At 49.3% G+C, this 12,935-nt stretch overlaps 4 protein-coding genes; 2 read left to right on the forward strand and 2 right to left on the reverse strand.

Moving 5' to 3' along the window:
- Nucleotides 1–2,143: 2,143 nt before the first annotated feature.
- RCC_04069 (uncharacterized protein) lies at nucleotides 2,144–2,535 on the forward strand (the record flags this gene model as incomplete). XM_023769347.1 has 2 exons in its annotated part: nucleotides 2,144–2,210; nucleotides 2,261–2,535. 2 exons carry the CDS (start codon nucleotides 2,144–2,146, stop codon nucleotides 2,533–2,535), a joined length of 342 nt encoding a protein of 113 aa, XP_023625115.1.
- Nucleotides 2,536–4,333: 1,798 nt separating this feature from the next.
- RCC_04070 (uncharacterized protein) lies at nucleotides 4,334–4,843 on the reverse strand (the record flags this gene model as incomplete). XM_023769348.1 has 2 exons in its annotated part: nucleotides 4,334–4,703; nucleotides 4,761–4,843. 2 exons carry the CDS (start codon nucleotides 4,841–4,843, stop codon nucleotides 4,334–4,336), a joined length of 453 nt encoding a protein of 150 aa, XP_023625116.1.
- Nucleotides 4,844–10,192: 5,349 nt separating this feature from the next.
- On the reverse strand, nucleotides 10,193–10,612 carry RCC_04071 (uncharacterized protein; the record flags this gene model as incomplete). The annotated part of the gene is made up of 1 exon (XM_023769349.1): nucleotides 10,193–10,612. The coding sequence occupies one exon, from the start codon at nucleotides 10,610–10,612 to the stop codon at nucleotides 10,193–10,195; it is 420 nt and encodes a 139-aa protein (XP_023625117.1).
- Nucleotides 10,613–12,056: 1,444 nt separating this feature from the next.
- Nucleotides 12,057–12,911, forward strand: RCC_04073 (probable 17 beta-hydroxysteroid dehydrogenase type 3, HSD17B3; the record flags this gene model as incomplete). XM_023769350.1 has 2 exons in its annotated part: nucleotides 12,057–12,387; nucleotides 12,454–12,911. 2 exons carry the CDS (start codon nucleotides 12,057–12,059, stop codon nucleotides 12,909–12,911), a joined length of 789 nt encoding a protein of 262 aa, XP_023625118.1.
- Nucleotides 12,912–12,935: the final 24 nt, after the last annotated feature.

Below are 12,935 nucleotides of genomic sequence, written 5' to 3' on the forward strand. Positions count from 1 at the left end.
CAGACGTGCTACTACGAATGAAGAACTACTGCGTGTACGTATCTCTGCAAAGCGACTGCAATGAATGTCGGTCATCGATCCCATAAGGGCAGACTTCTGAGCCAGAGCTGTCGATATGAGGATTAATTTATTGGGACAAGAAATCTTCATTCATCCCTATAATATCACAAGGCCTTGCTCTCTACATGCTCGACAATTTTAGGCCTGCTAGAATCCTTAGTACTCGCAGAGCGGCATATTAATTAATCGAGAGAGCAGTCCAGGGCGCTACTATTGTTGATGTGGCTCTGGGCTTCTTATCCACTTCGCCTATCATGAGGTGGAGAATGTCTTGTATCTGTGATGTGATGTGATGTGGTTTCGTATGTCCGGTGCATTGTCATTACGATTATTGTCTCGAATGTGTGGCTTTGGATATGTCTGGATGCGTGAAGAGATATGTAAATTCTGAATCGTGAGTTGTGAGTTGTGATTTATAAGTGGTGAATCGTAATCCTCGCATTGGTCGTTGTCTTGTGCATGTGACAATGTTTCGATAGGATCGTTTGCTGCTTCTGAATATGGTTGAAGCTGACCGCTATCACGAAAATGCCGATTTGTGCTCCGTGTGCTTGACGTAGTGTAGGACTAATCCTACTACGCTACCTTGCTTCCCCTGTTGCTACTCACGAGGTCTTGAACGACAAATCGCTTTCCCCGGAGCGCACCCGCTGCCCCGATGATGATGATGGAGCAGCTCCCTGGCGGTATGAAGTCGTATTTTCGCCTCCCTCCACTATACCCTCAAGCGGCAGGTAAAATGTGCTCCCACCCAGTCAAGTTTGATATATTTGCGAAACCCGCCATCCGTTCACCCCAGGCGGCTACTGATAATGACGGTCCCACAACACCACAACTCCTGAAAACTGAGATCACTGAGATTGTCTTGCCATGTCGAATCCAGACGGCTCTTCCAGACTGAAGCACAAGTGCCGTGTGAAGCAGTATTCGCTCCCCGGGACGGYCACTTGTTTGATGCCTTTGAAGCCGAGCTCATGGGCATGGTCCGTAAGCTTACGCCCGAGAGAGACCCTCGCCGTTTGCTGTTCTACACAGCATGGCAAATGCATCGTGGCGTTTTGAGAAGGTCGACGCGTCCTTCTTTCGGCCTTTCTGTGCTCCGAGGCAATCCTCAATAATGGCGACAGTTATCAGATTTGTGATACTGTATTGCCAGATTTGCTTCAGGCCGGTTACTTTGTGCGACTTTGCTGCATGCTTCCACTGCATGAACAGGCTTTTCCACATTCGAATCCAGATTCTTCTTTTTTTTTTTTTTGAATTCGAACTTCCAGCTCTCTCTCAACAGAGACCGTCCTATGATGGCACAGTGTGTCGCTCAGTTGCAAGGCACTAGCAGTATTCAACGGAGAACGGGGGAGGGGGGTCTGGTACTTAGGGCGTCGACGCCTCAATCCAGATTCTTCTTTTTCTGAATTCGCTCTTCCGGCTCTCCTAACAGGGACCGTTCTATAATAGCACAGTGTGTCACCCAGTTGCAAGGCACTAGCAGCATCCAACGGAGGCAGGTGGGGTCTGGTCTCCAGGTCGTCCTGGTCTCTTCCCAGTTTCTCCAGGGCTGCGAAAACATCCGCCATAATTGGATGGGTCGCTATAGTTCAAGAACAGGACGCGCGCGCATCCTTCCAATTTGTTCCGGATGAGCCTTGAGCGTGTCACCGTCAACCCTTCCGAGCTGCATTGTTTACGGGGTAGTCTAGGTATAGAAACAGACGATGTGAAATGTGCCTACCGTTTCCATCGTGTCAAAGTCGTTGACGCGCTGGGTGTGGAAGCAGAATCGCACGCTTGTCGGGACCTTGCCCTAGCACTCGCAGAAGACGCTCATAAGCCTTGCGAGCTTGGTGGACCGCTTGATGCTGAAGTAGAGTTTGTAGTTCCTTCGGTCTGTGACGCTAATCTTTAAACGCTCGGTCTGCTGCGGGTGCTATACTAGTCTTCCGGCTTCTTCGGGTCGAGGGATCCATAGTTTTCGAACATCTTGTTCGGTTGACAGGGAGGAGGGAATACCGCAGCTACGGAAGTCACACCTACATAGGGAAATCACGAAGCGTCTGAGAAGGAGGCAGGCTGTTACCTCAACATGCAAGTGTCTCTGTTAGGTACTTCCAGACGAGAAGACTCGGTGCGGAACGTCCAAATTACCAAAGGTACTTACCTTCCAGGTTAGTCTCAGACATTTCTGAAGAAGATACTCCAGATCAGACCTCTTCCCCATTCTCCCCAGCCTTTACTACCGCCACGCCAAGCTTCATTCGTATCACACGTGCTGGTGTCTTCCTCATGCATAGCACGCCGCAACTCGGTGGTATTTGCAAGACAAGCGAGGTTGTACTCACTAGCGACGATACGCTTCCAAGCCGCCTCCACAATGACATTGATGTTCGCCACATACACAGGACGCCTACGGCGCCGACGGCCCCGCCTCTTCCTCCGCCCCTCAAGTGTTCCGCTATCGGCACGTACTTYCTGTAGTACCTGATGCGATCTCCTCCCAACATCCTCGTAAATAGCTTCTCGTCGTTCGTCGTTTCTTCGCCCGAAATGCCGCATTTATGGATTCCTCCTTTCTCTCCAACAGTTGGAGGTATCGAACAGCAGTCTGTAGAGAGACCTCGACAATGGTATTTGATCGTCTGGCTACAATATCCTCGAGCGGGATACTATCGAATGTAGGCGCGCCCGACAGTAGATCCTGATTGTGTCCAGTCAACACAAGTAGCACATGCCGCGTTAAAGGCATGGGGTTTCTGGCAATACCTAGCACGGCTCTACACGTAGGTGCCAGCGCAGAGTGGTACGCTTTTGCCCGCCGAGCTATACCATCAGACGGCCACCAGGCCTCGATGTTCCATTCCTCTTCCAAAGAGACGGGTGCTTTTGCACGAGCTTGAATCCTATCACAGAATTGAATGTGCCAGGAAATCAATCGCTCAATGTCCTGGTCCTGATCGAAATCATTGCCGGATTGCTCTCCTAGTCCAATCCATCTCTGTACTCGCTGATCGTCCTGCTTGGAAAAATTGCCGCCAAGCGAATATGAACCGGTCATCTAGTCTCTCCCGCGGCTCGCACTCGCGAGCCCAACTGTCGTATGCATCTTCTAACCATGAGTCCCAGTATACAGGATATTTCGGCTCGTTCTCCTTGTAGCACTTCTCAAGGCTGCCGCCGTGGGCGAAATAGAAGATTGCGGTCTTGTTATAAAAGCGATACGCCGACGCAAGACTCATTTCTGTGGGCGATGTGCCGTCGAGGATGTCATTGTCGCTGTGAAATAAATTTCTGTTGGTTCTATATTGGCAGATGCAGTCGCGGTGAAGTGGTCGCCAGGCTGCCCAGAGATAGTCGACGTACCCTTGACGCAGTCGATCAAAGTATCTGGGATACCAGTCTCGTGGTAGGTATTCAGCCTTCAGAGGACACAATTTCGTGTCGAAGTCCATGCTGCGGGCTCTAGAGAGTGACGGTTCTGGTGCCGATTCCGTATGTGGGACCGTGGAGATGGAGTGACAAGAGCTGCTGTGTACGATTACACCAACGTTGTCTATTGCAGCTCGGAGCGTCGTCAAAGTGAAGACGGAACTATTGTCGAATTGAGTGTTGTTATTTGTGATGTAGAAATTATTCCGACAAAAAACAATGTAAACCAGTCCAGCCGATTTGAAAGCAGTTTGACTCAGAGGCTCATCGATCGCGTGTCCTCAAGACCACCTGGCAGAGCCACAATTTCTATCGCTCTACATTAGAAACTGAGAGAGGTCCATTGGTTCATGCCATACCTTATTATATGGAGTCTCCCGAGAATTTTGATGGGACGTCCCGAAGTAGACTTAGAGATGTACGCTTTGATCCACACTTCGCAGCACCTAGCATTCTCGCACTTGAGCTTCTGATTGATTCCACAACTGAGTGAGGGGAGTGGTGCTCCGCAGGTCATACCGCTGAAGCAGTTGTTGACGCTCAGAATTGTACATKGGCCCATCACGGATAAAAGATTCTGACATGGCTCAGCCCGCGTCACTGAGATGAGAGGACTTGCGGTACAACGAAGACTTTAAGGCCCGGACTGACCGTTTGGGTAGACCAGCGAAAAGTCCATTCCACGCGCGAATTATGATGAGACCAATGATGAGTGAAGGTTATCGTTATTAGTAGCTGCAATTCATATCACTCTGGTCTGCAGCGRACTTTCGACGACTGAGTTGCCAGATTTGATTGATGTAAATCGACACTTTTGATATGCACTGGACCAGTGAACCTTCCAGACCGATCACAAAACACCAACCGCCATGCCTGCAATCAACAGAGCTCCCGTAAACCCAGCTAGCTTGACGTTTTTGTGCTTCGACGAGGTTACCCCTGAGTCCTCAGGAGGTGTATCGCCAGAACCTCCGTTGGCGTCACCGTTCGAGGCTCCTTTGCTGCAAGACATTCCGCCCAGAGATTTCGATGCATTGGTCCCAGTGGTGAGGCAGTTGGAAAAGGCATTTTTGGCATTTGAAAACTGGTCGTCGATGTCTCCCTGACCGTTGAAGACCAGTTCGCACCAAAAGTAGCAATCGGGCACAAGACCAACGTTGCCATTGTCAGGACCAACGGCGCTACCTTTGTCAGAGCAGCAGTAATCCATCCGCTGGGCACTGCGCTACTGTTAGCCCACGTAAAATAACACATGCTAGAAACAGCAAACTACCTACCCGCCAGGGATGACACAATATGGAGCGGTGGTGTTGACAGTCGGAGTACCTCCAGCACTGCAAGATAGGGTTGGAGAGTTCATTGTAGAAGCTCGAGCGTGAGGAAATTGTCGTGTGATGATGGCTCCAAGTGACAGATGCTTAAACCGCGAGGCGGCAAGATGCGACATATACTCGCAGAGAGCTTCGTGACCTCATGGTGGGATCGACACCGCTTCGATTGTCCAATCACGTTGCTATAGCGAAAGGACGACGATCAAGCGATGATCCTTCTGAATCACTTACATACTGGACACACCACAGCACCAAGGACGAACTAAAGAGCGCATAACTTGTAGCGTGTCGCACACGATATGTACTCTATCTTTCAGGGTCTCAATGGCGGATTTCAACCTCCAGTGCGGATGTGATGCTTCTCCGCACACTTGAGCTTCAAAAGGACAGATAGAGGCTGTGCCATCGTTCCGTACCATCACGGTTGAAGCTCCGTCTCTGGTGCCGTGCCTCACGAGGGGTCAAATGACACTTTCTCGACAGATCGACGATGGAATATGATCCTGCTCGTATACCTCTGCATAAAGCAAATATGTACAGTAGCCAACTGCTGTCCTGGCCTGGAAAAGTGGCATGCCGCGCTCATGTTTAGCTTTTCTTAGCTGCCTCTTGGCAGCTTGGCATAGCGCTACTAAACGCGGTCCCCCGCAGATAAGCGCCGCGGCGCCGGCGTAGGTGCCGAACATGGCGATCCGCCAGCGCATACCAACAAGATTCTGCCACGTCCAATAAGCAACTGTAAGCGTAGATGGAAGAGAGGCCTGCTTTAGTCAAGGTCTGTACTAACGGCGGGATTGCCAGGATTCCGTGACGACCACCACCAATCGAACAATCAGGCTTGAAGACTGCCATCCACCCAGCCCTGGTCTGCCGACAGTACAATCCCCAGAATAGCACTCATTCATCACAGGAACGAAGCGAGAAAGTATCTGGTCTGTTCCTAGCCTCGAAGTATCTCAATCTTTACGACGTGTGCATGATCTTTCGATTCATTTCGTTTAGAATCGTAAGGTACGAGGCAGGCTCAACAGGTCTGAGCTCTGGCTTGGCACTAATTTTGAGTTCGGACCCCGGCTGGTAGCGTGGCGCCTTCTTCGTTGTATGGATGTCTCTTATGACCGCACTTCGTGCCGCATGTGGGTCCTGATAGTGGACAGCATCCCGTCTGATTACCTCCAAAGTCCCTCCCGCCAATATGAGTCGTGCTATATACATACCCGACGCCCATCGGCTTGCCTATTTATTGGTGAGAACAGCGAGTCTTCCCAATTAGACATATAGCCAGGAAAACGGCTCGCATTTTTTCGGGACGCGCCTTCGGAGGTGGTCAGATGCTATATGGACAACGACGTAAGATGCTTCCTCTAGCTTCGATACGACGACAGCAATACGCCTTCACATTGAGGCACAGCGTTGGATGATCTGCTCCGCAGCTATCCGCGGCTTTGATAGTCTAGCTGGCCCCTCGTGGAGGTCACGAGGGGAGCAGTGCTTGACGAAACCCCGGGTAAAAGAGTGGGATGCCTAAGCTAGGTCCCGGGCCGGTCAGTGTGTGAGGTACAACGGTGCGTCCCTAGCCGTCGAGGGACCGCATCTGTTTTCTCTCCCTACTCTGTTATACAGAAGAAAGTCGAGGACTCAGAGGGCAAAGTTTCATAAAGACAATGCTAACTAGCCTGGACCATAGGGCAGTTGATCGCATCACTACCCGCTTACTGGCTGAAAGGCTACACTAAACACGACACCTAGTACACACGCATCTACGAGAAACTCTCACAGCGGTCTAGTCTCACTAGATGGGTTTGTAGCCCAGCTGCCCTTGCCTTCTCGTAAAGACATAGCTTACTCATCGCTCTTCTGCCATCTTTTTTCGCACATTTGTCTAGAAAAGAAGACGGGCTAATTCGTCGATTTGAAGTGGACAATAACGACAAAATGGCACACACGCATATACACAGATGATTGTAGTACAGTAGTTTTTGGTCAACAAAGTCTAGTATTTCGAGGAAATGCCTCGACTATCTATCATCCACCAGGCTACCCACCATGCAGAAGTCAAGAGACTTTCAATTTGTTCCCCTCAGCAAGCCCGTCAGGTCTGTGATCAAAATCTCGTATTAAAGAGGCTCGAGGATAATTGATTAGTCTAGAGACCAGATTCAGCTCCCCAGCGTCAGCCTGTCGTGGCGTAGTAGTAGTGATGCTGTTGTGCTGCTCCAAGAAGTACTTCAAACCGGCGAGCTCTTCTTTCCAAGTGGCGATTTGGTACACCAATTTGTCATCGTCGCTTTGCAGCTCGGAGCTTCTGGCGGTGACGGCGAAATAAGATCGAACACCCGATGCCCAAGAGGATAGGAAAGACAAACGCTAGATGAGGCGCCAGGACTGATGCGATGAGGAAGAAGCGGGTGTGCGTATCATCAGCGGCCTGTCTTGCACGATTTCCAGTTGCGGGGGTTTTGTTGGGCAAAGTTTCCGTTTCGCCCGCAATCATCACATGGCAAGTATGCTCGWTTTTGCGATACAAGACTTGATTTTCTGAGGAGTAGAAGATTCCCTGCTCTCGCAATTTTCCCGTCGAGATGAAAAGGCTCACGCCAGCGCCAAGGAAATACCAAACGGCCTTGGAGGTGAAGGGTTGAGGTTATTGACTCGCCGCCAACTTGATGAAGCAAGGTTCGGATGTGTATTGTATGTCGCCTAGATCGAGACACCATTCTATGCCGCCGCTGATACCCATAACTGGCAGTGGAATGTGGAATGCCCTGTATTCGACGAGTTTGCCTCGATCATAGCAAGTAAAATGGTAGCTTCCGGAGCCTTCCGGCATATTGCTCGATTCGTTTCAAGATAATCAGGGCGAGGAGGAGATAAGCGACAGCGATCACAAAAGGCTTGTCCGTGCCATACAGAGTGGGTTCCATGTCGCAAGTTTCCAAGGGGGGGGGGTCCTGAAGTCGATGAGAATGTGATTGAAAGAGCTTGTTTTTGCAAGAAAGATGTTTGGTGGGAAGACAGAGGAGGAGGAGGAGGAGGAAGTTGGAATTAAATATCATAGGAAGTAGTGAGCGGCTGTGTGGGGATGTCCTCAATGTTAAATTTTTTCCTTTCCAGAAGAATTCTTAGCGAATGTCAATTGCAAAGTATATCTTGAGCCATGGTAGATACCGAGAAGGTAACAAGAACTTAGCCGCTCTCATTTGGCGAGTGTCTGTTACAGTTCCGCTTCCAAGTTGTTCTCGGTTATGCATTTTTCAAGCAGATAGTGAAAGCAAGAATTGTGTAGCGAGTTCATGATTCTTGGCTTGCGCTCTTTCATATGGGAGATGGCCGCGCGTATCTCGCGAACGAACGTCTGCACCACGATCCACGAGCAGTCGGAGCACATTCAAATTCCCAGTGGCAGCCGCATCATGTAGTGGACTGCCAAGCCCAAACACCTCACGCTGTAGGTAAGAGTCCAGTCGTGATGCTTCTTCGAGATCGTGGAGAAGCGATATATGCGTTGGATGTAAATATTTCCCGGTAGTCGAACATGCCAGGAACGTATTCTGTGGCGTCAAAGTCGAAACCGTCCAAGAGATTCATGTTACAGGGCTCTTTTACATCGACAGAATGAGTTCAACTCACGGCTGCGAATTGCGAAGGCCGCCTGAGAGTTTGCTGAGAATGTCGGTTGAGACTGAGTCCTCTACTTACCTACCCTTACCCTCTAGTCAGTCGTTAGTCAGCATTATTAACAAGATGTCCACCTTCCACAACTTCTTGTCAGTCTCACTCATACTACAACAACCAATCGAGTGTCTGAAACCCAAGATCTGCGCAAGTTGTCCCTGAGCTGGGGTGTATTCTTATGCAACGAGCGCGTCCTATGACTCCCGGGCTTGTTGGATTGCGACTAAAGCCCTGCGATTGCCGGGTTCTTGAGCGTATGTCAGTGTGCAATAGACATGCTCCATACAGCCATTGCAGGGAACACTACGATCGACGAGAAAGGAGGAGGAGGCACTCTATCGGAAAGAGGTTCTGTATCCGACATTTTCGCTGATTCTAGTATTCACACATCCTACGCTCACAGACTTCTGCTTTGCAAGGATGGGCGTCTCAGAGTCCGACCCAGATCTATCCCTCCTGCTCCCACCCTCGCTCTTCCAACTTTGGTCCTCTCTTAACAATGGTGCTGTCCCTCTGATACACCAAATAGCCACCGCAACGATCACGACCTCCGGAATCACAATCATAAATAGATAAATATATCCATTCCCCACAACCTGATTCCAGAATAAGCTTCCAGTCCCCACAAAAATCAACGGATGGATATTCCGAACAAGCATCGGAATAGTCTGAACCGCCGGTGCAAGAAGAAGACGCTGTTCTTCCATCCCAAACATAGTCTTCTTCAATCGAGCCCGCCAGAACCACGCAAAGAGACCGACTTCGTAGACGAAGACGCAGGCTATCACCACGCTACTCGCAATCGTCCACTTGGTTGGCAGAAGCGCGTTCTCCGTACGCTTAGACATGGTGATCCAGCTCCCGATCGCAAGACCAAGGTCAATCAACATCATACAGCTCACAGCCTTGAAACAGTACGTGTGAACGATATGCAGGACTTTATTTCTAGAGAAGAAAATAGAGTTAGTGGACGATGAATCAATGATTGAGATGTTCATTACATGTAAGCTTACTTACATTCGCTCTACGAATTCCTGATAGAGGAATATCAATAGAATGATACCTAGAGATTCGCAGATATAGGTCGTTGTGCTGAGAGAGTCGGAAGGGCTGTTGATAGAAGCCAATCTGGTGCTTGCTCCCACGATTCTGATGCTGGAGAAAACTCCTATGCAGAAATATCCGATGCGACCGGGTTCTCCAGAATTCTAATGCGGAGAATATTGCAGGGCTGTATAGGATGATTTGTGCACATGCGATTCCGTCTCGGAGATTGAAATTATGGACCATGTTTCGAAAAGGGGTTGTTCCTGGTGTTGTGGGAGGAAACTTTTGACAATAAACTTTGATGACTTTGAGGATTTTTTTTCCTATCCTTCAATTTTAATCTACAAGAGTTCAGGCAGCAAGATTCGAGAGCATTAAGGGAGGTTATTAAGGAGACCCACTATCAAGACACTACCTAGTCGTTGAATCCTTCAGGATCTGCTAGATGCCAATCAGGGTTAGCGATTGTGGCTTTGTCGAATCGGCCAAGGTTCGGAAGAATTGGCATAGGCTTCCACATTTATTAATGACTGAAGACATAGAATGCTACCTCGCAGTGCTACGATCCTTATTATTCATCACTGCTTTGCTTTTGATACTTCCCCGTTGAACAAGGCTCCACGCGCTAGTCTGTCCAATCAATATCCCGATTCAAACTAAAACTCCTCCGCAACGAACTCCTCCCACGATGTCAACTTCGATCCCTTAACCAAATACTCGTTACTCTCAGCCTGATTCTTCACCGTTCCCTTGCCGTAATACTCCGACTCTCCAATCCACTGCATCATCTCGCTGAGATCATTACGAATATTCTCCGGCAGGAAACTCTCATAAGTCTTAGCATCGATCGAATTGAAAGTCGCCTTGTTGCCCGTCTTCTTTTGCAGCGTCTTGATGACTTCGTTAGGTGTGGTCCACATACTGACACCTTGGACTTGAGCTCCGTTCGCCTTCTCACCCGCCTCGAACAATCCAATGACGAACTTGCCCGTATCCCTGGTTGGTGAAATCAACGGCCAAGCAAAATTGGGGGTCAGGGAATGGAAGAGAGATGGATAGATTCTTGCTGCTTTCATCTTTCTGTGCAATCTGCTTGACGGCATCCATGAACATGGCAGGCAAGAAGTAAGATAAATACCATCATGCCGCCTTTATTTGCCTCCGCATACTCCGCAACAGTGGCTTTGGCGTCAAAGTGTTCGACGTGCAGATACTTTCCGCCGCTGAGCTTGGAGACGTTTGGAAGGCTAGACCAGACAAGATGCTTGACTCCTGAGTGAGGACTTGCAAGCATCGACGATGGCTTTCCCTTGTGAGATTTCTTTTTGCTTGTCCAGAATCGACCAATAGTCAGTCATGGCAAAGACGCCGTAGGAACCTTTCACAGCTGCACTGATGGATGCAGAATCGTTGAGATCGGCTTGGATCATGTCCACTCCCCTCGAGGTCAAAGTCTGGCTTTTCTTGCTATATTGGTATCGCGGGTGATACCACGGAGGACATATTTCGAGGCCAGTTCTGATCGTGATGGCACAGTATTGATCACACTCCCTCCTTGGTTGCCTGTAGCGCCGAAAATGACGAGTACTCTCTTGGGCGCCATGATGATTAGGCGATTGACAATGTCGATATCTGTGTATGTTTTTCTTCGGAGGGGAAAGCAGGTATTGGTCTCACTACTGTTGTTGACTGATGACAGGTATCGAATGGACCACGTTACAGGCAGACGTTTTATATGTCTGTTGATCGCTACCGTAGTATCTTTGTACTACATTGCACATGGAGAAAGTACATGTCGCCGCTCATGCGTCCAGCTTACTGAGCCAGCTTCTGTGCACGTAAGCATATTTCCAGAAAAAAAATTACCCCAACTTTGTCAGCTTCGGTGTTCTCCTAGACCCGAGAGCACCATTCCGACTTACGGCATGCTGTGGGGGAGAAGGTGGTATCTTGACGTTTTGAGTAGCCATCTGTGTGCAGTCGGAAAGATGGGCTCGTCCGGGTTTTGATTCTTGGAAACATCTTGTTGAAGAGCGTAGAATCAAGTAAGGAAGGCGCTGCAAGACTCACTCATGATTACGCTGCATGCAAAGCTGAGAGACCAAACATGTACCTAATTAGCATGCGGACTTGTCATCCAATGTCCTGTCATCCGAGCGGGGAGGTCAACAAGCACCAAAAAGAGAGAGCTGCAGACTGCGAGGAATGTACGATGCCGTGTCCGCTGTTGGTCTGTGGTGCTTACTTGGTGTAAGAGGAGAGAAAGGAAACTCGCAATTCCCGCATCGCAGGGAATTATCTTTCATTCAAATTGCCCGTCGAAATTGATTCAAGGGCTTCGGCATCACTAATCAATATTCGGCCCGGACGCCGAGGATGTTGACTGATCGCTCCCCGTCCCTCGCTGGTATAAAGATCCAAAAAGAGAAACCATCACCACAAACAACATCGATCGATTGCTCAAAATCACACAGTCAATTCACCCACATACATCTAAACCTCCATTCCAACAAAACTAAAATGTCCCTCAACACAGCCCAAAAGCCCGTAATAGCAGTCGTAGGAGCCGGTCCCGGAATCGGCGAAGCAGTAGCCCGTCGATTCGCAACCGAAGGCTTCGCCACAGCTCTCCTCGCTCGTACAGAAGATAAACTCCAAACGATGGCCCAAGGAATCAACAAAGACTTTGGACAAGGAACAGCACAGTACTACATCACAGACCTGCGAGTGGAAGAATCCGTCATTGCAAGTTTCGAGAAGATTTCCRAGGAGCTCGGTCCAGTGCAAGTTCTTGTGTATAATGCTGGGGCTCGACGTGTTAATGGGAGAAAGATTCTCGATACTTCTTCAGGTAATTTACAATGTCCTTGGCTTCCTAAGAGGTCGTGGAATCCGATTGCTAACATTCTAAAATTAGAGGAATTTGAGAACTTTACGAAAATTAACCTCCACGGAGCGTTTTGGTCGACGAAATGTGTTCTACCTGGCATGTTAGCCGCACAAAAAGGAACAATCCTATTCACAGGTGCGACTGGTGCTCTTCGAGGTCCACCCGGTCTTTCAAGTTTTTCCCCAGGAAAGTTTGGATTGAGGAGTCTGTGTCAGATTATCGCTCGAGAGTATCAGCCGGAGGGGATTCATGCTGCATTCATCGTTGTGGATAGTCCCGTGGATGGGAAACTTATTGGAGGTGTGAGTCGTAGGAAATGGGAGCGTGAGAGTGCAAAGGAGAAGTTGGAGGATTTGGATGCGTATCTTATGCAGCCGGAGGATTTGGCGCAGACGTATTGGTTCTTGCACACGCAACCGCGTAGTGCGTGGACTCATGAGATTGATGTTCGGCCGCAGAAGGAGGGCATGTATAGTAGGTTATAGTCGTTTTTGAAGGCAAGAGGGAGA

The sequence above is a fragment of the Ramularia collo-cygni genome, assembly GCF_900074925.1.
Source record: "Ramularia collo-cygni strain URUG2 genome assembly, contig: RCC_scaffold05, whole genome shotgun sequence".
NCBI classification, from domain to species: Eukaryota; Fungi; Ascomycota; class Dothideomycetes; order Mycosphaerellales; family Mycosphaerellaceae; genus Ramularia; species Ramularia collo-cygni.